Genomic DNA, 24,906 nt, shown 5'->3' with positions numbered 1-24,906 from the left:
CTGGGCGAGTGACATTGACTTACGATAGGATCATTCAAAAATTATTTCTGAGATTTACAGGAAATGACTAAGAAGTAAAAGCAATAGAGAATTTGAGAAGGTTCAGAGAGGGACACTGGGACTGGTGAAAAATTTGCATTTTTCTTTTAAAAATTGTTTGTAAGTAAGCTCTAACTTTTCAATCGCAAAGAGTGTCAAATAAGGGGAAGGGGCTATGATAAAGACCTGTGATGACTGGCATGGAAAGGTGACTAAAGAGTGATAGCTCACTAGGTCTTCCAGTACAGGTAGAGACTGAATAAAGAGCCTTAGCAGGTTCAAAACAAACAGGAGGTGGTGGTTCCTTTCATGGTATGAATGCCTCACCATTCATTGTGGATTCTAAAATTTTGCATGGATTCTGGGAGAAACTGGACAACATCGGCAAAGGAATCTGTTAGAGGAACATAGGAACTGCATCTGGCTTTGGAAGTCTTGGAGCAGCAACTCGTTGTGATACATTACTCAGATTAAGCAAAGATTTCATGCTGTATTTAAACATTTCTCTGTACAGTCGCTTTTGACATTTGCTGGGAACAGGATCTTTGTGTAGATAGATTTTTCATTTCTTGCATTATGGGTGCTCTGACATATATTATAGATTTCGTATTGATTGATTATAGCTGTGCAGCATTTTAAAACTATTCAGGTTTACATGTTCTGTAATGAGTGTGTATCCAAACTTTTTTTTTTTTTTTGTGAGGGAAGAGAATGGGCAGTTTCGGAAAGACTTGTTCACTAATCTCTAAAAATTAAGTGGCACTGAGGCATGGCATTGTTTGCTGCAGGCTAAAAAAGACCTTACACATTTTTCTTTGACGTACCCTGATTTCCCTAGATACTGCAGTAACCTATACAATTCAGGAGGCAGGTAACTTCTGGAGATACATGCTTTGCTACATGGGGAGCTTTTGAAGTCACGTAATGTAAACTTGTATGGTTTAAGAAAATATTATGTTAGAAAACTGTGCCCTGAAGCTGCTCAGGCCTCTTATTGCTGATGATGACCTAATACACTAAACGGAACGGGACATAAAGCACGTGGAGAAATGGAAATCTACAAAACTGCTGTTCTTCAGAAGCCAATAGATTATACTAGGGGAACAGGGTCTTTGTGTCTGAATGCCAGAGTCAGATTTGGATGACAGGCTAAATGGGACTTATGATTTCAGTCTCACCCAGTGTAACAGTTCCTAGGTCCAGAACTTCAGGAAGAAGGTAGGACAGAAAGGGATCTGTCTTGAGGTATGCAGGCACGTGTGTACATGCTTTTCTACAGCTGGGAACAGAACCCAGTTCCTTGATCTGTACTGATCACTTTAAAGAAGTTGCCCGGGCACATCACTCAGCCTTAGTCTGTGCGCATCTGCAAGGAAGTTAGTTGTCTACTCCTGCTGTTAATTATGTGTTAGTACCAGTTACAAAGATCTGTGTGACGACTGGGAAACTACCAAACAATAATCCTTGTTATTGTTTGGTAATAATAATCCTATAGTAAGGTAACTTTAAAAGACGAAAATGTAAAGTAAGCTGCATGGCTGCAATTCACTTAATAGTGAATATTAAAAAAACATAGTGTATATTAGTCCATCATACTTAATTAAATATGTATTAAAATACTTTTAATCATATTTATGCAAGAGTGCAACCTCTGAAGAAAAAAAAAAAGGTATTTCATTCAAGAAGGTTTGCTCTGATGACCAGATGCCTACCAAATTAATCAAATGCTCTGAAATACTTAAAATAATAAAATAATGCATTCAATGTGACAGGCTGACTAAGTCAAGGCAGCAGTTGATACATAAAATTAAAGGAAGGCTAGGATGCTTTCCATTTTTGCTTTTGAAATCTTGATTGACTGTTGCACCTACAAATATTTTAACTGAAAGACATTAGACTTGCATCTAATAAAGACAACAGTTTGATTTTGCCCTTCAGCTGTTTTCTCATTTATGTAGGTTTTTTTCAATTTTATGTAGACATAAATGTAATAAAAATCTCAAGTGAGCTGTTAACTGCAATTTTTATACTTGTTATGTTAATCTGTAGTACCATGGTATTCTTAAGGATTTTTTGTTTCATGAAATGGGTTAGAAAATGAAGAGAATAGAAGCAGAGTGGCAAATCAGAAATGACAGTTTGAAGGATTTTCAGGATCGTTTAATAGATCATTTAATTGCAGAAACAGTTTTAGAGAGGAGATGACATCTATCTGTGGTGTTCAATTGTGTTAAAGAAGAAACTAAAGTTTAATATATTGTGAGTACGTAGGGATGTTGCAAAGAGCTTTCTATGGTGTGTAGTATTAATTAATTCATTTTATGCAGAAGTTGTTACCTGTTACGTATGAAAACAAGTGTAAACATTTGGTGAAATTAAACCTGATATAGAATTTGCATAACTTCAAGGGGTTTTGAATCTGAAAACTTGAGCAGCTGAAGAACTGAACTTTGTCTCAACTGATAGTTATATGAGTCAAGTTAGGAAACTTGCATCTAAGAGAATAAACTTAAGGCCGTGACATGTTCATCTGGGCATAACAACACTCATGTTTCACAGCACTTGCTTCTTTTGTGGCTTTTGTACTATGTGCTTTGTATAGCATACAAATTGCCACTGCTTCTTTGTGAGGACTGTTGGTATGCAAACTCGTCCTCCTAATTTCTTTTATGTGCAATACAGAAAGTTAAATCAAATTAGTTCAAATCACTGCAAATTAATTTAAATAAATTATACGCAGTTTATATTTATGCCTACCAAAGTAAAATCTAAAAATAAAAATGACTAGAAAACTCAGTCCTCCTTTCATCTCTGCCTGCGTTCCAAGAGTACTGATCAGTGAATTATGATTAATATTTTGTATGTTCTAAGTCCTTTAAATGAAGATCTACATAAGTAAAAAATTACCGTAACTTCGAGCTTAATTGCATTAACTGGGCTTATTTTTAATTACATTAAAGATATTTCCACTTCAGGGTGTTTTCTTTCTTATAAGTTTAGAATTTTTATATTTATATTTTCATGTTTTTATTTATATTTTCAATTAATATTAATAAACCAGAAATACAACACCTTTACTATAAAATTTCAAGTGAAGACTTTAATGCGTAGAAAAAGACAGGAAGTCTAGCCTCATTCATTGACTGGTCAGAATTTGATTCGAAAGTTCCCTAAGAATATGATTTTTATGTGTGTGTGCTTAAATACTGACTTTATTATAGGCCGAATTGTGATATCCCTGATTGTACAAAGTAATTGTAGCCAATCGCCCTGTTCAAGTAAATGGAGTTACTTGCAGGGTTGCTTTTTTGGGAATAGTATTGTAATTTATCCATGTATGATTGTAGCTGAACAGTTTAATTAGAAACAGTATCAACACATTCTTGGTACCCTAGATAAGCGTTCCAAATACCTTGAAAATGCTAATCAACAAGGGAGTGGAACCCAATCCACTTCAGTTTGTGTGAGTGATAGTTGTGATGTGATGTGGTCATGTGATAATCAGCTGTGTGTGATATGTAGGAATGGTATTCTCAGGATGAAAAAAAGGAAAAAGAGCCTTCCAGATAGCAATGCTCACTGTCCTTCAATTTATAGAGTTGAACTGATTTTAAAATTATCTTTATCCCCGAACCGTTTCATGTATGCTTTAAAGACCTCTGGTGCAGCAGTGTCCTGGAAGCGTGTGGAATCCTGTCTTCCTCAGACACAGCTAGGGAATTTTCTTAGTGCCCACTGCTTCCAGCTTCCCCCAAAGATGAGAGGGCTTTTACTTGTGTCTAGAGCATGGATCATAAAACCAGAAACTGTATGGAAGTGTCACTGTCTACTGAGGTGGAATAGCATTGACGAAAGGGTGTGTCTTCACCAGTCCAGTGATAAGACGGTAACTCAAGAAGTAGTTTTATTTTTTTAGTACAAATAGCATTGGTTACTTTGTGTAAGGTTATCTTATTTTGGGTTATGTTATCTACCAGAGTACGTACGTAGAGTCTTCTGAGAGCATGTTTTTGATTGTTAACACAGTCTGAAGCCTGTGTTTTCACATATTCTTTGCTGTTGTTGCTTGTGTTGACTAGATAAGGTTTTTAAAAAGCATGAGTGGGACTTTCGGTTTGGTGGATAAATGTACACTACCTATAGTTTATGTGCTCATATACAAACATTTGGCCACCAAGCACCGAATCACATATTTACCTTGTAGACTGTTCTAATTCTGCTCTAGGTGCTGAGAATGTCAGTGTTTTCTTTAAATCATGGATTCGAGAATTTTCAGATGAACGGTCTTTCTCTCATGGCTGTAAATCAATGAGCAACCTGATTCTGTTTCACCCTGATCTTTGATTATTGCTCATCAGCTCCTATGAAATAATTGCTTTGAATTGTCTTCTTGTGTTCTGTATAACCATTTCCAAGAAGATTAAGTAGGGTAGAAGTGGCTAAATAGAAGTATTGAGAAGAGGTATAGAAGAGGTCTGCCACATCTCAAGAGACCATCAGAGAAACGGGGTCTGCATGCAAATTCCCACAAAATGCCTGCTTTTGCAGAACTGATTTAGAGTTAATGGATTTGTGTTGATGGATTAAATTAAGATTTCAAGTGTCTCATAAAAGCATGAATGTAGTACAGAACTTGAACGGTAGTTACCTTTTAGATAGATTTCAGTGTTTTTTCTTTTGGATGTGGGATTTCACTAAATATCCAGGATTAACTGGTAATGCTGTAAATTGGTACTTTTAACATCAGTTTGTTATTCGAGAATGGTTCTGGTGTGTTGCAGGCATGTCTTGAATTGGCCTGCATTTAATGTATTTATAAGGGTCTTGTGAAGTTTCTAATGCAATGTCCTCTATTCATTGTGCTATTAAGTATTTTTTTTTTTTACATCTGCTAACCAGTTCTCCCACAGGGATTTTCTTTCCTGAAAGAAAAGCTTGTGTGACCTTACCTTTACCCTGGGCAGAACAAAAGACCTTCTGATAAACAGTCTTGTAATGAGGAAATACTACCTTTCTTTCTTCCCTTGTTCATTGAAGGGAAGTGCTTCTGAGAAAAAGAGGTGAATGAGACTGGAAGACTTGAGTGTGTGTAAGTGTAGACTTTGACACAGTCAAAAGACATTTTGTAGTGGTACAGAACATGTAGGTTGTGCTGTGATTTCACTGTAAGGTCTCTGAAACCACAGCAAATGTTCTCCAGTAAATTTCTCATAATGGGTTTTGAGCAGGTTGTGTTCTGCTGTGCTGCGTTGTTTGCAACTTTCTTAGAATTCACCAACAAGCTTTACTTCTGGTCAGAGTTGTCACGACTGTTTCTGATCTCTTGGAGCAGTAATGGTACAACTTAAGTTTTGGATATCTGCCCATCATTTGCTTTTTATTATCATGTATTGAGCTAATGAAGCGGATTGCAGTAGCAGAATTTGGTACAATTTTTTTTTTTCTTGGGGAAAACAACTCAATCAAACCCTTCCTGCATTTAGATATCAAGGTCTCTGCTACTTTTCATACTGGTTATTTCCTAAGTCTCAAATATCACTTTCAATCACTTTTTTAACAGTATGTTGCAGTATATTTCTATTTTGCTGCTCAGGACTGAGATTTCTTGAAGCTCGTAAGCTGTAGATTCCAAGTTATGATTGTTATCGTTATGTTATAGGCATTAATTTTGCCAAAACAGTTGAAATTGTAAGCTAGTTTCTTTTAGTTGTCTTTTAATCAGTGAAGCCAAATGTGGATGATAGAATTGTACCTACCAAGTACTACTTTTTGAAACTTCCATTATAACATTATTAATAATTCCAAGAGAGAGTAAAGAATTCTGTGCCTGTTGGTGGGGAGAAACAAGAAAGAACCATAAATTTGAATAAAATTTGATCTCAGAGTATCTTAGCAGAGTTGATTGGCACAAGTGTATGTTACACCTTTGTTACTTAAGTGCTGCTTAACCTTATATCTGAGAAATTAGAAAAAATTAAAAAATTAAAAAAAAAATTGTTCTCCCAGGAGTGGGCAGTGTGTTAAGAAAGAATGTACAAAGAATCTAACAATCATAATGTGATCATTTTAAAATCTAGAAGCCGTTCTGGAATTTTAGGGTGGTTAATGGACATAAATATAAGACTAATTCTGACATTACAGAGAAGGCTATATATTATGGAAAATTGTTGAGATTTCATCTTTTTTTCCTCAAGCCATTAAAAATATTTAGATGGTTAATTGACTGAAAGTGTTGTGGTTTTTTTTTTTTTTTTTTTAATCAAGTAGTGATCGTGTTGCTCCAAGAATAAAACTGCATATGTGAATGACAAACTAACATTTATGTGAGAGGTATAGAATCATGGAATGGTTTAGGTTGGAAGGGACCTGAGATTATCTAGTTCCAACCCCACTGCCATGGGCAGGGACACTTCCCGCTTAGACCAGGTTAATTAAAGCCCCATCCAGTCTGGTCTTGAACACTACCAGGGATGGGGCATCCCCAACTTCCGTGGGCAACCTGTTCCAGTGCCTCACCACCCTCATAGTGAAAAATTTCTTCCTGATATCTAACGTAAATCTACCCTCTTCCAGTTTGAAGCCATTACCCCTTATCCTGTCACTACATGCCCTTGTAAAAAGTCCTCTCCAGCTTTCCTGTAGGCCCCCTTCAGATACTGGAAGGCTGCTGTAAGGTCTCCCCAAAGCCTTCTCTTCCCCAGGCTGAACATCTCCAACTCTCTCAGCCTGTTGTCACAGGAGAGGTGCTCCAGGACTCTCATCATATTTGTCGATCAGGGTGCTTCAGCCCTCCTCTGGACCCACTCCAGCAGATCCATGTCCTTTGAATCTGTTGGATCCTTTGGATCCTTGATCCATTGGAGCGACTTGTTCTGGATGTCATATCCAAGCACGTTCAAGAGCAGGAAGTTATGGGAAGTGGTCAGCATGGATATACCAAGGGTAAATCATGCTTGACCAATCTCATAGCCTTCTATGATGTTATAACTGGTTGGCTAGATGAGGGCAGAGCAGCATATGTCATCTACCTTGACTTCAGCAAGGCTTTTGACACCGTCTCTCATAACGTCCTCCTTAGGAAACTGAGGAAGTGTGGACTAGGCGAGGGGACAGTGAGGTGGATTGAGAGCTGGCTGTGTGACAGGACTCAGAGCGTTGTGATTAATGAGCAGGGTCAAGTTGGAGGCCCATAACCAGTGGTGTCCCGCAGGGGTCAATACTTGGACCAGTATTGTTTAACGTATTCTTCAACGACCTGGACGAGGGAACAGAGTGTATGCTCAGCAAGTTCGCTGATGATACCAAACTGGGTGGTGTAGCTGACACCCCAGAGGGCCATGCTGCCATCCAGCATGACCTGGACAGGCTGGAGAGCGGGGCAGAGAAGAACCTAATGAGGTTCAACAAGGATAAGTGGAGGGTCCTGCACCCGGGGAGGAAGAATGTCAGGCACCAGTATAGGTTAGGGGTGGACCTGTTGGAAAGCAGCTCTGAAGAAAAGGATCTGGGGGTCCTGGTAGACAGTAAATTATCCCTGAGCCAGCAATGTGCCCTTGTTGCCAAGCAGGCCAATGGAATTCTGGGCTGCATAGGGAAGAGTGTGGCCAGCAGGTCAAGGGAGGTCATCCTCCCCTTTTACTCTGCACTGGTGAGGCCACAACTGGAGTACTGTGTCCAGCTCTGGGCTCCCCAGTTCAAGAGAGACAGGGAACTACTGGAGAGAGTCCTGCGTAGGGCAACAAAGATGACTGAGGGACTGGAGCATCTCCCTTATGAGGAAAGGCTGAAAGAGCTGGGACTCTTTAGCCTGGAGAAGAGAAGACTGAGGGGAGACCTTATTAAAGTTTACAAGTATCTAAAGGGTGGGTTTAAGGAGGATGGAGCCAGACTCTTTTCAGTGGTTCCCAGTAACAGGACGAGGGGTAACGGGCACAAGCTGGAACATAGGAAGTTCCAAACAAATATGAGAAAAAACTCCTTTATGGTGAGGGTGACAGACTGGAACAGGCTGCCCAGGGAGGTTGTGGAGTCCCCTTCTCTGGAGACTTTCAAGACCCGCCTGGATGCAGTCCTGAGTAACGTGCTCCAGGCAATCCTGCTTTAGCAGGGCAGTTGGACTAGGTGATCTCTAGAGGGCCCTTCCAACTCTAAAAAATTCCATGATTCATATGTTGGGGGCTCCAGAGCTGGATGCAGTACTCTAGGTGGGGTGTCATGAGAGCAGAGTAGAGGGGCAGAATCACCTCCCTCAACCTGCAGGCCACACTTCTTTTGATGCAGCCCAGGATGTGGTTGGCTTTCTGGGCTATCAGTGCACATTGCTGTCTCATGTTGAGCTTCTCATCCACCAGCACCCCCAAGACCCTCTCCTCAGGGCTGCTCTCAAGTCTCTTCTCCACCCAACCTGTACTTGTGCTTGGGATTGCCCCCAAACTTCATGAAGTTTGCATGGGCCTGCCTCCCAAGCCTGTCCAGGTCCTTCTGGATGGCATCCCTTGCCTTCAGTATGTTGAGCGTGCCACACAGCTTGGTGTCATTGGCAAAAGTTGCTGAGGGTGCACTCAATCCCACTGTCCATGTCACCAACAAAGATGTTAAACAGCACTGGTCCCAAAACCGACACCTGAGGAACCCCAGTCATCACTGGTTGCCACTTGGACAGCAAGCCGCTGACTGCTACTCTCTTGTATACAACAACTTGTGCAAAGGAGAGGGATGACAGAAAGCCCTTTTGCTATTTAAATGTCCTGTGGCTAATTCTGGGTCCACGAAGCAATGTTTTTGTGTCATTTGCCTAATCATTTTTGTTAATTTTTTCCTGTATTTTTCTTGGGTGACATCTTCGTACTTCTTTCATACAATTAGCAGGCTTTGCCACAAAAACAGTTAAAGTTCAGTTTGGAGAATAATTGAGTGGTGTTCTTGGTTAATATATTTGTTGAGGATAAACATATAGACCTTGGATAATCCTAGGTAACCTATCAATCTGGACTTCTCTAAAAGATTTTCTTTGTGTTCTTCAGGCATAAAATATAATTTTATGCATAAGTGAATCAAAAGTACTTTTTCTGAATCAGTATCAATGCCATCATTAAGGAGAATGTTTTCATCATGAAGAACTGGCATTGTGTCTCCTCCAGTATCAAGTTGCTGTGCAAGATAATTAGTAAAATACGCTTTTTAAAATACTGTTTGCTTCGCTTTACTTTCTGTCCATATTGCTCAGGTAGTTCTCTGGCATAACAGAATAGGATTACAGATGTTTTCCTTGTACCCAGAAAAAATACATCATTTTTAAATGGCTTTATATTTGGATTTTCTTATTGTATGAATTTTGCCTATATAGTGCAAATGAAAATTATTTTGGAATTGATTCTGTTTTACCTCAAACCAGGACAGTGAGTAAATTGTTCCCGTTGTCAACCTAGTTCTGCTGATGTTCATGCTGTAACTTTGTGAGGCTTCTGTGATGTTGCATTATACTACAGTCAAAAGTATTCTCTTGGCTGCAGCAGAAAGACATGTATTCATCTCGGAGCAAGTCACACATCTGTACTTAAGTAGAAGAAGGATTGAGGATTGAGAGCAAGTATTCAGAGAAAGTAGTAGGTGGCTAGATGCCTCTCACTGTATTCCATCCATTTTTCAATCTGACGTTTTCAGGAGCTTCTTCCTTTCATTAACTACTATGCCTTTCTTTTCCTTTGTTTTATTGTTTGTAGGAATTGTGTTTTCAGTTTTTGAGAGTGTTACGTACTTTCTGGAATGGAGTCTGAAAGAATGTCAAGAAGGACTAGCCTAGTGATTTTCTAGAATCTTTCCCCTCTCTTTCTCCTTCTCATCTTCTTCCATTGTCCTTGTAACATAGTGGTTTCTTACTGTAGTAGAGCTAGATTGAAGGGTATTTTCATTTTAGAGAAGGAAAGATTGGGTAGCTCATTTGAACTGTAGCTGAGATGCTGTTCACGTCCTGGTTAGGGGGTCAGATACCAGAGTTTAATAACACTGAAACCTCATCTTCAGTTTTTCACTTTTCCCTTCATTCATTTATCTCCATGTTCTCAACTGGATTATATAATTATTTAATGGACTAAGCAGGGTTTGTGGAGCGATACACAAATAATCATGAAAGTTGAAACAAGGAAAGCAATCTCTGTTCATAGGAATCAAAACAAGATATAAAGAAGCAAAAAAAACAAACCCCAACTGTTTTCAGCTGTACTGGATAATCTCTGTGAAAGTAGCCATACTTTCTAGCCTGTTCTAGATAGAAAGTTGTGTTTGCTTATTGTGTATATGGTCTGGAAGTGCCAGGTAAACCTAGTCCTTGTGAAATTCTTTTATATACTACAGTTGATTTTCATGTGTGCAGAGGCTGCAGAATGAATGTTAATGTAAAAAAAAATAATCCCCAAACAATAAAATATTTTTAGAAAGGGTAAGAAAAGTATGCCTCAATTTACAGATCCAAATGTATTTTAAATTGTTTCATTTCTTAGCAAACAAACAAAAAAACCCCAAACCCCTGCAACCCCTCTCCATGAAAATCAGTTGAAAAATTTAGGAGGGGCATTTGCCTTTTATACAAATCTCTCAGAACCTAGCAAAGACATAGAAAATCCTATAAGAAGTTTAAACACTGTTATGCACTGTAAAATATTACAAAAAAAATCCTGCTTGTTTTAATTAAAAGATACCTAATTTTGCCTATCTTGCCTTACTAGGGTTCTTCCCAAGCAGTTCTCAAGGATGTGATGCTTTTTTTCGCCACAAGATGACTCTGATTTCTCCATCAATATTGAAAAAGTATGGAATTCCTTTTGACAAGGTACATTAGTGCTTATTTTTAAACTGTGCATTCATGCGTTGAATTAGATTGTGTTTACTATAAGGATTGTTTATAGTAAAGTTAAGGCAAAATTAGTATTTTTATTTTTTTAGGCACTGACTCCATAAAAAGATGAAAACAAATGCCTGTAGTATTAGGACTTTTACCTGGTTTAGCTTGGAATTTTCTAGCAGAAAACACCTTCCGCCATCATAATCTTTATTTAAAGTTTCTGTGGTTTTTATGACATCACCAATATTTTTAATTTCTATTTTATTTCCATGTAAGCTTGCATGTGTTTTTTTTTGTTGTTGACTGAAACACTTATTAACTAGTTGTATTAATGTGTTATACCTAATATTTTAAAATAAATATTTCATATCTGTATTATTGTATATTGTATTTTCTGATATAACTTTATCAGTATTATGATCTAAAAACTTTCATGTGGAATAAAACCAAAGAACTGTTTTTTAACTTAAAATGTATTTTAAAACCTGTAACATATTAAAAAAAGAGCGAATGATTATTTTGTGCTGCTAGGTAGTGGCAGACTGGACACTTGATAAGAACGTTATATAAACAGAAAGTAGGAAGAATAACTGGCTTTCTTCTTTGTGGATGAATTTAACACATAGGTGTTTTCAAAAATATCTGATGTATTCAGTTTCTTGTCCTTTTCTATAGGATTTTCTACCTTTTTGTTTTCCACTTTGAACTTCCTATAGATGCCAGCTAATGAAAACATTTCTACTGCATTGCTTTTTCTTTAAGTATATATATTTTATATCCTGAATGCTTTGCAAATTCTACATTTCTAAATTCAAGAGCTTTGTAGGCCTACTCAGAACAGTAGAGCTTCATGCAGAAGGTCCCCTGCCTGAACATCTGTTCATGTTATAATGAGTTTTTTAAAAGCCTTTTGATAATTAATGGGTTATGATTCTTGGATTCCCATTGTGCAGACTGTTTTAAGGTGTTCAAAAGAACTAGCAATATATACTTAATATATACTCTTTCTCACTCTGTTCCCGTTGCAGTGTAGGCCTGTAAACTGTCCCCTCCACATCCGTTGTTTCTTATTGTGGGTTCTGTTTTAGCGTATGCGGTGTTTATTTATTTATATCATGTGGACTTGTGTATGCAAACTTAGTTTATCATGTTCCCCAGCCTAGAATATAGGACAATGCAGTGCTTTCTATCTGTTTTAGTTGACGTTTTTGTAACAGTATGAAGGGTAGCCCATAGAAATAACATTCAAGTGAATGTTTTCTTGTGTAGTATTCTCATGGTTTAACTCTGGCAGGCAGCTGAGCCCCACACAACCGCTCGCTCTCTCCCGCCTTTGCACGGTACGGGAGAGAATTGGAAGGGTAAAAGTGAGAAAACTCGTGGGTTGTGAGGTAAAGGCAGTTTAATAGCTAAAGCAAAACTGGCGCACACAAGCAAATCAAAACAAGGAATTAATTCACTGCTTCCCATCGGCCAGCAGGAGTTCAGCCATCTCCAGGAAAGCAGGGCTCCATCACACATAATGCTTCCTTGGGAAGACAAGTGCCATAACTCCAAACATCCTTCTCCTTCCTTCTTCTTCCCCTGGTTTTATATGCTGAGCGCACCGTCATACAGTGTGGGACATGCCTTTGTCAGGTGGGGTCAGCTGTCATGGCCGCATCCCCTCCCAGCTTGTCTCCTGCGAGACTCGCTGTCAGGGCGGTGTGAGGAGCAGAACAGGCCCTGACGCTGTCTGAGCCCTGCTCAGCAAGAACTAAAACGTCCCTGTGTTGTCAACAGTTCTCAGCACAAATCCAACACGTAGCCGCATAAAGCTGCTAAGAAGAAATTTAATTCTATCCCAGCTAAAATGGCACAAGTATATGGAAAAATATAATATTGCAACAAACAAAATATTTTGAGTGAATACAAAAATTTATAATCTCAGAATTTATGGGATGGTATTACAATATATTGTACTTTGTAGCTGAAGTACTGCCATGTGACATGAATCCATTATTGAAGAAGGAAATATAATTGGAGAGTATCTCTTCAAACAGATTTTGTAACAGAAATTTATTAACATTTCAAAATGTTCTTGATCCCTCCTGAAAACAGTATTTTGCAACAAAATGAAAATCGTGCAAGCATCTACAAACCAATAATCAATGTCTACACTTCAGTAATCACTGTCTACAATAATTACCAATACCACTACTACTAGTAAAACAGCACTAACTAGTGCTGCTAATTATATGGTATGCTTTTAGTAAAACTGAGTGGAAGCAAATTTTAGATTATATGATAAGAAGAACCTTGTGAGAAATACAGCTTTACTGTTAAGGCAAAGAAACTGAGTGAGGTAGACATTTAGGTGGGATGAAGCCACTGATTTGTTGTATGCCTTTTGGAATATCACTTCACTTTTCATGCTTAAATCAACCTATGTATAAAATTGAAGAAATGTAGGCGTTTAGAATGATACTGCCTGCTGTGGAAAGCAAGCTTTTTTGAATAAATTATATTCATATAAGAAGTAGCTTGTTTTCTGAATGATATATTATCATATGGAAATGTAGTTGCTGAGTTCGTTTTTGTAATATATAGGTAAATACTGATTCCTTTCATAGCCTTGTGCTTTATCATGAAGTGTCAGATGAAACCTTCCAAACTGCAAGGTTTTATAACTAGATTTATAGTTTTGGATTTACAGAACATTACTTTGTAAACAATATAATTTTCAGTGGTTGGTGTTTAAAGTAGTGTATTGCAAAATGCCAGCATATTTGTTTTCAGTACCACACGTTTGAGGTGGGTAAGGGAGTAGATGTTCTTATTTCAGTGTCTTGGTTATTCCTGTATTCTAATTTGAAAAAAAAAATAGCGCTAGAAATAGTTAAATATTTAAGTTTGGTTCTGTCACCTAGTCTTGGGAGGAAGCAGACTGTACCCAAGTGTAATTGTAATTAATGGGATTCAGTGAGAAAGTGAATAGAGAGAACCAGGCTGTGATCTCTCGTGTCTCAAAATGATAGAAGTGGAAATGTGCTGCATGCTGATAAGTCAGCCTACGCCTACCAGGTGGCAGCTGAACTGCTGCTTGTTGCAATAGAACACCTGCTAAACTGTCAGCAGTGGGAGGGTGTATTGAGATAAATTTTGCAATTGTTAGCATTGAGAATAATCTTTCTTAAACATTCCCACAGTGATTGTTGGAGTTCTACAGTAGCAGTTATAATATATGCACCTGTATGTGCCTTTGCATGTATATACTAACTATGAACCCACAAAAAATTAACCCTGCAAATGCAAAATGTAAGATCCAATTTTATTCTGTAGCTTTGTTAGATAAGCATATTTTTCTTATTTTCTTCTCCTTCCTTCACGCCATAATACCATCAGAAACATACATCTTGAAGTGCTTTTATTTATTCTTGCATTGAGCAAAAAAAAAAAGCACACAAGGTATTAATAAAACTATAAGATGAGAATTTTGAGGGAGCAGAAAGGGGGGATTCTAAAAGTGGAAACTGAATGTAAGACAACTTGCCAGCAAAAGGCTGAGATTTAAGACCTGACGTTAATAAGAAAAATGTTTGGAGTTGTGAGTTTTAATTTTGGAGATTGTTTAAAATTTAACTCTCCTTTTTTGTGATTTTGAATCATAAGTGTATTTCCCTAAAAAGAGTTATATTTATCCTTCCAGTTTTTCTTACTGTATTGCTTACGCAAAGCGTTGTCACATAATGAAAACAGCCTTTTTAATCTCTATGAAGTCTCCTTATTTTCCTGTAATCAGCAAATGGATCTTGTTGAACAGTCATCAGCCGTTGCTCAGATTATTTGCTTCATTTAAATGGATCTGTTTGCTTTTTAGTGGGCCTGCTGCCTGATGTGTTTCATGTGAAAATGCTTATCAAACGGAGTACAGGGGATCTCTTAACTCTTTACTTCTGAATCTTCTGGTTTATTGATTAACTCTTATCAGATGGTTCAGAAGACAGTGTGCCATTTCTAGTCTCTGACTAGCCTGTCCTTGATACAGTCTCTGGTGGTCTGACTTTCAGAGATTAAAGCTGTCTCTGAGTGGAGACAATATTAGTAACTGACAAGAAGTGCTGTCTCCCCTTTTTGTCACGTCCAGAGCAGAGCAGCAGTCCATCCAAGTATAGGAAGATGAGATTTCTCTCTTGAAAGAGAATATCTTGACCAATGACTTGTTTACCTTACCCTACTTTTTTAGTAATTTACTCTAGAATTATTTTATATCTGATAGCTCTTTTTGATAACCACTGGGAGTTTGGTTTCTTTTTGGCTATACAAAATATAATTACTATGGCAGTGGTTTTTTAGTTGTTTTTCTTTTTTGTTTGCTTTCTGCAATTCCTTGTTGAGTCAGTGGCCTCAGCACACTTTTCTTTTTGTTGCTTTTCACTGTACTTGTAAAGAACAGATCAGCTCTCTGGAACTACCCTTGCTTATTCTCTAAAGCAATGTCAGAGTTTAACTGTAATCAAGTTTTTCCTCTTTGAGAATCTCCTTCCAGGCCCTTTGTCCTTTAGGTATTTGGAATTCTGGTTGTCAACAGTACCAGAGTTCTGCTCTCTTAAACTGTGCTTAAAGAGGGGAAGGACAGGGGCAGATTAAAACTTGTTTTAATGTAATGTCTAAAGTGGTGTTTTAGTAGCTTTACATTGAGACACTCTGCATGGCTTTTCCAATGCAAGAATCCCCTTGCTGTTAGTAGCTGTAAGGCTGAAGAGTCGGTGCAAGGCAGTTGTTAATTCTTCTTCCTCCTTTCCTATCCAAAATGATTTAAAGATACTGCCTGAGAGGATCTAAATGTATCCAGTGTGTTTCTTTGGGATAAACAATATTGTTTTCTTGAACTGCTAAGGCTCATTAACTTAGAGTTTCTCCTCCTTTATGCTTGATCATCCATAGTAAGTAACTTAAAAGGCAAATCAGGCCCTCAGTCATGCGTCTTCAAACCATAGTTTTTGAAATGGGTGAGTATGGGTGAGAAGGGTGAGAATAAGATATCTCTCCAAGTCTTCCAGGAGAAGTTCTGGTCCCATTCTAGATAAACATCTTGAGGGTGTTGGACAGAATAATTTCTTCAACAATTTGTACTAGTATTCAGGGATGATAATTGTGAGAATTTGGTCCAGCCTGTCTCTGCTTCCTCTCAGTCAGGAAGATTGATGTATTCTTTGCACTGTGTTTTCTAGCTCCCTGTACTTTTCTAGCTCCAGGTTTTATCACCAGTGAACCCGGGCTGCAAGATTAGCTTTTTTTTGAAAGTACTTTCTGAATTTGTAAAGTAATACATGTAGCTGTGTATGTTATAATGAAGACCATTGTCTCAATGTACTATTTCGGCTTGCTTTAACTCACAACTGTGTGCAAGGAGAAAAAAATTCTTTCATTCTAGGTAGTTGCAAAGAAGAATATAGTTTTCATTGCTTCGGGAGCAAAACTAGTTTTGTAATGCGGTTCACTGTGAGTTTGTTTCATGTTTTTTTTTTTTTTATTTTTTTTTTTATTTTTTATTTTAATGCTGCAGGTTACACAAGAGGCAGGAGAATTTATGATTACTTTCCCATATGGATACCATGCAGGATTTAACCATGGTTTTAACTGTGCAGAGTCAACAAACTTTGCCACCATCCGATGGATTGATTATGGAAAAGCAGCAAAGTTGGTAAGTCATACTGCAGAAAACTGATGTGTAAGGAAATCTTTCCTGTGGTTATTTCTGTGTGAGAATCTACAGAAGCCAATGAGAAAGGGAGAGCTATTAGATTGGGTAGTACCTTATAGTGCTGTTGAGGTTTTATTTATAGCTGTTCTTTTTATAGTGGGTATTATGCTTCCAGCAATGTATATTCCTCTATGTAGTGAGTTTTGTTTGCAGCTTAATATATATTGTTCCTCAAAACCAGTTCTATTTATGGATATTTTTAAGTTGAAGCTACATTTGCTGAGGTCAGTATATGTAAAGATAACTGATTTCTGCTCTTAAACCTCCTCTAAACTCTACTATTCGTAAAAGCAATTTCTTTAAACTAGGAATTTTGATACCTGGAAAGAAATATAAGTAATTAAACTTCAAATTAAATTTGAAGAAACAAGTTCAGCTTTTGCCATCTTTAATGTCATAAGATTGTAGTATATTGTAAAGGAACTGTGAACTCAGAGTAGATCTTTTCAGGTGTTAAAATGAGGTCTGTTTTACTGAAGGTATTTTAGACTGAAATTTTGTTACGTGGCATAGATTTTTTGCTTATTTTCATGTACGGCATGCGTGTAAACACACAAAATCAAGGAAGTGCAATTTATTCAACAGAAGTTTGTTATGGTTTTTCAGTATTCTGTGATTTTTCAGAAAATTATGGTTTATATGAGCTTTGGTTAGTATGGTTCCCAAAATGTTTTAAGTCAGAGGCATTATCTGCATTGACTTGTTTGTTACTGAAAAAACCCTTTTCAATATTTGCTTAATATATTTGCTAATAATATGACATGGAATAAAGGGCAAAATCAGATGTGCACGTTTAAAAATTAAGTAATGATAGTCAACTCATTAAATACTTGGGATTGGAAGACTGCCATGAGAAAGTTCTCAAATAGCGGAAATTTGTGATTCTAGGCACTATTGATTATTATAGTTAATGAGATTGAAAATGCTTCAAAGGGAAAAAGTTTATAACTGTTTTTTTCCATGTGTTCTTTATGCATACCTTAACAGTAGTGAAAGTACTGAAAACGTCAGTGTGCATCTAACACGTTCAGGCTGGTCTTTACCTTTAATGGGGAAGTTGTGTTTTTAATAGCCAACAGATAAGGTGTTGACTGTGAAGTGAATTAAAAAAAAAGCCAAGTATTTCATAGTTTGGAATTTCTGTAGATAATACAGTGAAACAAAGTTAGGAGGAATATGGGCATGGACACCTATGAATTAATTGTGGCATGTCCTGGATTTTAAAAGATGTGAATGTGCTGCAGCTTTAAAATTGATTCATCTGAACTTCAGGAATGGCAAACTTTATCTTTGGATGTGGCAAAGGTGAGGTAGTGACACCTGCAGGTACATCCCTTTCCATGCACAGGCTTAATATTTCTTATATTTAAAAAAAATGGTCTACCATTTGGTGTGCAGCTGTCCCAGTACAAACTCTTAAATGTCTTATGCCTCCCGTGTGCCTCTCAGTTATTGTACTGTAAACTCAATGTCACGTTTAAAATTCAGTGGGATTAGAAGATAATTTTTGAAGCTAATGAAATTTTATTTCTTTACACCACTCCAAAAGTGCTTCTGAAATTCTGATTTTTTGGCTAGGAAGTCTTGGCATATACACTCTAAATACCATCTTATTTTCTCAAAATTCTATAGCACATGGATAAAACTCTCATCTTAGGACACTGAATTCTGTGCTCTGTGATTAGTGCACATAGGAGCAGTATTGTGCACATACTGTATAAGAAATGAAAGTGGTGCTCTAGTGTCTACAGTTAAATTTAAATGTCTGAATTTAAATGTTTCAAAGTGGCAGCTGAAGCAATAATGACTAGTCTCCCTCTACAGAGAAATCTTGGATACCATTGTCAAATGTGAACTCCATTTTCTTTGGCAAACGGTGAGAATGCGTAATGTTACTTGCTTATTTTTTATTACTTATACCACAAGAATAAGAATTAGAGTTTACTTTTCTTCTCTCTTTAAATGAGAAAGAACATAGTAGGAAGTGCTAATAGTAGGATTTTAAAATATTTTTAATGGAACATGTAAGAAGAGAACTACTGGAAAAATGGTAAAATAATTCTTCATAATACTTATAGTTGTTTATGCTGTACAAATAGGGTAAACAAGTCAAACAGAGAAAGTATTATAACTGGTTATCTGTCCTTAAATTGTAATTATAGGGCACTTTGAAAGCACACACAAGTTACGGAGTTATTGCAAATTGGGTGCGCAGTTTCTTGATTATGGAGTTTTTCTAGAAAAACACGAGGATAGCTATGATTAGTTTTAGCATGACCTCAGGAAACTTCCTGAAAGTATTAATTAAAAGGAAAGAAGTCTATGTGCCCACAGAATGTTAGTAATATTTTAGATATTTTAGTAAGTTTTATTCCCAGTTCTGTTAATTTCATTTAGAAGAAAAAAAAACACCACACAACCTTGCATTCTCATTTTTCATTCTTCAGAGAATTGATGTTGTGTTTAACTAACCTGTTTTCTTTCTGTATGTGGTATGTACAAGAATTTTTTAATTGAAATAAATATTTTGGATCCCCTGTTTCCCCTGTATTGTACTGCAGAAATTGTCTGCATCAGCAAAATGGAGCAATATCTAGGTCAGTTCGTTGCTGTATTCTCCTTAGAGACTATCATATACTGATGACTGATTATTTGCCTTCCTACAGGAACACTTTTATTTTTACAGAATAGTTTGTAATTGCTTACAGCTGGATTTCTGTATTAGGAAAAGAAAAAATCCTGAAGTATAGTCAATATTCATTCGTCATTAATTTGGGGAAAAAAAAATCAGACAAAGATTTCCATTAAAGTTGTAGTAAATATTTAGGCCGTGTGACGATACTACTTTCCTGCGTGAAATGAGATGGTGTTAAAGGTTCTGTAAAGTCGATTGCAAATGTTAAATCGGAGATCATTTAGACCCTCAGTACTGGAAACTTTGGTAAAGCAGAGACTGTGCATGCAAATTCCAAAAACTATTTTTTGTCTTTAAAAATGCTAAACTGGCGATCTTGGTTTTAATTTGTATACCCTATTTACCTGTAGTAGTTGAAGCCTGGGAGCACGGATGTAACGTCCAGTTTGTTTTCTAGAGTTTGTGTAAGACTTCCACTCGGCGGGGAACATACGGACAGTAATACCAGGTGGCACCTCCAGTGTGCCCTTTGCTACAACTCAGCTGCTGTTTTGAGCTGTGTTCTTGCTTTTGGACAGAATTAAGTTGGACAGAAATAAACAGAAATAAAAAACAGATTTTAAAAAAAAGGGGGGAGGGGTGTTGCAGAAATGGCAAAATAACAGCTATGCTAGAAGTCCCCCAATCCAGGGGAGAAACAGTGTAGTTTTTGGTGTCCTTTTCCACTGGCAAGAACATGGGGGAATAGAAATACGAAATACTGGTGCAAGGAAGAAACCAGGCATGTTCTCCTGAAGACGCTTGGCAAATGGCTGTGGTGCAGAGGGATGTTGGTGACGTGCTGGTGTCCACTAATGGCAGGACCTAGAGAGTCAAAGGTAGGTCACGCTCAGCTCACAAGTACTTCAGTTGTGTTTGCTGTGTTCTGTGAGGGTGAGAGGCACTCTAAGCTTTAGATATTCTTCGTCATCCTCATCATCCTATAACTTTGATTTGTTGAATGCTATTTATTTTTGAAAAAAAAATAATGGTACAATATATGGGCAGATAGGATATTTCTTCAGGCTTCTGTGAATTTTGTCATTTTTTGAATGGAGCTACATTTATTGGAATAGGCTGGAAACGTGTAGCTTCATGAAATATGTTTTGAGTTTCCTTACTCCAGTGTGTTTTGTTACTACTGGTAAAGCTGATGAGCCATTGGCAATTAGCTTGTATGTTCTGTAGGTATATACTTTGATTTGTGCTGAGTAGATAACTTGTGTGCTGAACGAGGGGTGATAGGTATTACAATTGCTAAACAGAAGTATTTACACCTAATTCTTTTATGTCTAATGAAATAAAAATCCTTCTGAATTAATTGGATAAAAGATGCTTCAGTGGTGCGAGAAAAATCTTGTATTCCTAAAGTTTATTAGCTGCAGTGCAGGATACCCTCTGCCCCCGTCCCCAAACCTGTGGATCATCTGTGTTTATTAATTTTATACTTTTGTCTGTTGTAATTGTTATTTCTAATGACTGCCAATGTTGCCCTCATACAAGGCTTACAGTGCAAGACTCTCACTTGCAGGTGCCAAAACTGGGGTTCTTAGTTGTCATCTTCACCTGCCCAAATTTTAAGCGTGGTGGGTAGGATCAATGAACTTTATGCACTCTAATTTGACACTGAGAACCAGAAACAGATTAATATTCTGAATAAGATCCTGTGCTTTTGTGTGCAGGCAAGTTCTTTTTCTCTCTTGGAATTCCTTTTTTCCCTTGCTGCTGTCTTGTAAATGTTTGAAAAACTTACATATTGGCAAATCAGTTCCTAAATACACAGAATCCCCCTAAAAAGCACATCCTTTGACCTTGTGTAGAGCTTCTGGACTGCGTAGTCTCACCTAAGCTTGACTGGAGAAGGTGGTTCATGAAACAGAGAACTGGGTTGAGATGGATGTCCTGTGTAGGAAATGTCCAGGAGATTGGTGATGCGAGCAGGTTTGTTGGGGCTCTCTAATTCCGCTGTATGTAGCGGTGATTATTTCAGTTTCTTTCCTTCCATTTTCCTCCTGTTACTGTTTAAATCCCTACATTCCCCTCTCTGTTGCTTTTCCAAGTCCTCATGTCAGGGTCTCTCACAACCCAGCATCACCCCTTGCCCAAACTGATACCCATACTTTTGAGAGCTTTCAGAGGAAGCGCTGGCCTTTCTGAATACTGCTCTCCTTGCTCACTGTGTCTGTTTCGTGGCACCAGTTGGTGACTTTCAGTATAACGCATGTAAATTTTACTGCCTTCTATCAGGGATAGAGTCACACTGGGTGATTTTAACTAGTCATTATAATGATTCCTTTGTATTGCAGCTCCTTTTAAGACGTGATTTGTTTTCATATGTTGGTGCTGGAAAGCTTTTTGCTGTTTTACTGATATGTAGAACCTGAGGAGAGAAGTCCACCAGCCTTTTCTACTTGAAACTCGGGCTACTTAAGTATTATTGCTTTCTTTCATAAAATTAAGTCGGTAATTACTCATGTATATTCTTCAGTGGTAGCTGCTTAGAAACGCGTTTCCTGTGGATAGGTTAGATCAAAGTGCTGGCCTGCAGGTTGTATTTTTCCCTTTGGTGGGATGAAGTGCAGTTGTTTTGATGTTAGGTTTGATGGATTTGTTTGCCACTGCATTCATTAGCTTCACATCAAAAAACTGACAGGCTGTTAAATGAAACTTTGGCTTAGATTTTCAGCTTGACTGTTTGGAGACCTTTGTGAAGATATTTTGTTTTTGTGCTGCAGCAGCCTGGAGCAGTTATGACTGTTCCAAAGGGAAGAAAAGTTATTCAGTATCCTGTTTTGTTTGGGTAAAAGAGAGTCATTGTCTTGAGGACAGCAGTGTCCAGCTTATGCTATCCAAACAACATGTTTATTATGAAATATATATTGAGAGACAATATATATGACTTAAATAAATTTATCAGAGAAGGAATTACACTTACCACACAAAAACACTTTTCCACCTCTCATAATTTATTGAGGTAATAATTTTTCCAATGAGGATTATATTTAGATTGGCTTTGTACAATAAAATATTAGCTGTCTGTTTAAAAACAAAAATAAAAATTCTACTCAGTTGTGCCATTATTTTTTTTCTTTTTAAATATGGGTGAATGATTTAAACGCCTAGGCTTAAAAAGTATCTTGGTACTCCTACAGCAGTGTTTTAGTATTAAGTGTCAGAAATAGCTATGTGTATGAGCTCATGAGTGATTCTTTTATCAGCTTAGTTTATTAGTTTGCATTTGGTACTGCTGTCAAGGAAACATTTTTTTTAAACACTGCGTGTTGATACATTTGATACCAGTCTGTAGGGGTATCAGCATCATTCAAGATGTACAAATTAATGTTTTTACTTGCTGGAAATCATAATTAGACGCATTATTGACTTGGCTGCTAATGAAATCTTACAAGGATTCACGGAGCACGCATGATTTCCATTTCTGGTTTGTACGCCACTTCCTGATGTTAGTACACCACTTTAGAGCAAATCCTGTGCATTCTGCAGTTTGACATTTCACTTCATAATCATAGTGCCATGGTGTACTCTCAGCTTTATAGCTGTCATGGAATGTTCTCTTATTTTTTCTTTATGTTCATTTCTTTTATCTTGATCTGTTCCTTGTCTTTTATTTCTGCCCATCTTACTGCCATCATCTGCTGTCCCTATTTGGTTCTTCCATCACAAAATCAGCATTTCCATAGCAAAATCAGCAGCTATTAAAATGTTCCACTTTAAAATATATTGCTGTAATGGGAAGATTGTCAGTCTCCCAGTGGGCAGTAACTTGTGTACTTCTATATTTCTAGTACTGTGACATACTGAATTTAGAATTGTAGTGGTTTTAGGAGTAGAAAGAAATAGTAATAACGGCAATGTTTTTACCTGTAAATGCGACATAGTATTATGTTCTATTGTTTTTTTGTACCTTCCTGTTTTGGTAGAGCAACTGGTAGTAAGTTCATAATCTGAAACTTCATATGATTGTGTTTTTGTGTTTTCACAGTCTGTGCTATGCTATGTGCAAGTACTGTTGTTATCTATGAGCAGTGTATAGTGTATTCTGTTGTTCTGAAGTTCAATGTGGATTCTCATGAATTTTTTCCATCTGTACCTAGCATAACTTTTTTAAGTGTGATGCTACAGTATGTGTGACTAAGGTTACGCATGCATGTTTTTGGCAGAGGGTCTCATGCAGGCTGGACTGGCAGGCAGGACTAAATAAAAATCAGACCAACACCACTGTCAGATTATTACTTTTTTTAAATGCAGTTTTGAATAGGAAGTAAGGAGAGGAGAATTCCTTAAAATGAGATTTTAAATGTTGGAGTACATGCTGGCACCTGTGAGTAAGTAGAAATGATGGAATCTGATTTTCCTTTGACTTTTTTTTTCTTAAGAGATATTGTAGAAGTCCCATTTATCAAAGTAATAAATGTACCCAATTCGCACACTTGGTGGATATTTAGGAGTTTTTGTTTTATAGCAGCTTTCACCAAACAATGAGGTGAATTTTTTCATAGAAAAAGTTAATAATTTAAAATAAAATGGTCTTTTCAGAATATAATTTATATGAAATTTTAAGTAAATCAATACAGTTTGTCTTTCCTTACTTTTCATTAGAATGCAGGTTATAATTATCCTTGATTTACTGAGAAAAAATTATTGTCACTAGGCAATGTACTATTGTACATTCTGTACATATATTAATGTCACAGCCTGTAACGAGAGATTACTTTAATTCCAGGCTTTTCAAGAAAGAAGAATTTGAACCGAGAAATTACTTTTTTAAATTTGAGGTTCACAAAATAGGTTCTAGGTTCACAAACTAGACTCTGTGGGCTTGAATCAACTGTTGAAACAGGTGTCCAACACAATTTGAGATAGCTTAAGATATTTTGCCTTGCTATGTCTGGCCAGAGGACTACGATTCTCCATGAATCCAGTGTAATCAGAGCTCAGACAGATGTCACAGATACCAGAAAGTGGTTCAGGTGTCAGTGCATGCCCAGGCAATGGAAGTGAGCCATCTGTCATTGTATTCTCTTATTTATACCATTTGCGTAAGTAAAACTTGTCCTAAAAGTTACATACCATCTGTGTAAGTGAAACTTGTCCTAAAAATTACCTGCATTCTCCTACTCTTAAGAGAAGTAAATTCTCTAGCCTTGGTAGAATAATTTTATATTTTAAAACGGGGAAGCAACCTATCCCAATAGGCAAAAAGATGACTTAAGTGTTAGGGTTCAGTTCCCTTAAAAACACTGCACCCCAACCTTTCTTCTCCTAAACCAGCTGCTCCCCCAACTAAATACTGCTATTTTATTTTATTTTATTTTATTTTATTTTATTTTATTTTATTTTATTTTATTTTATTTTATTTTATTTTATTTTATTTTATTTTATTTTATTTTATTGCAACCATTTGACTCTGAGTTTGAACCATCAGAGAGTTCATATCTTCACAGCTGTAGGAGGTAATTTTAATGCCAGGTAGTGCTGATAGGCAGTGTCCTCCAGGTGTGCTAGTGCTGGAAGAATGAGATACACTTCTGTTTCATGGATTTTGTAGTAAATTGCTGCCACCAGAAGAAAGTATGGTTTTAGGATTGT

The 24,906-nt window shown here is 37.1% G+C and overlaps 1 protein-coding gene across 7 annotated transcripts in view; it reads left to right on the top strand.

Moving 5' to 3' along the window:
* The window catches only part of KDM4C (lysine demethylase 4C), a 274,028-nt gene that overhangs the window by 48,637 nt on the left and 200,485 nt on the right, over positions 1-24,906 (top strand). For all 7 annotated transcript variants that reach the window (XR_010069128.1, XM_063320642.1, XM_063320639.1 and 4 more), the window contains 2 exons: positions 10,764-10,867; positions 16,428-16,565. Coding sequence is in view for 6 of the 7 variants with exons in the window: in XM_063320642.1 (XP_063176712.1) it covers positions 10,764-10,867; positions 16,428-16,565 (242 nt within the window). In the remaining variant the exon portion in view is untranslated. The remainder of the gene's footprint in view (positions 1-10,763; positions 10,868-16,427; positions 16,566-24,906) is intronic.

This window comes from Chroicocephalus ridibundus, chromosome Z, assembly GCF_963924245.1.
Source record: "Chroicocephalus ridibundus chromosome Z, bChrRid1.1, whole genome shotgun sequence".
Classification (NCBI taxonomy): domain Eukaryota; kingdom Metazoa; phylum Chordata; class Aves; order Charadriiformes; family Laridae; genus Chroicocephalus; species Chroicocephalus ridibundus.
Note: the sequence above shows the minus strand (reverse complement) of the source record. Positions and strands in the feature narration are given on the sequence as shown.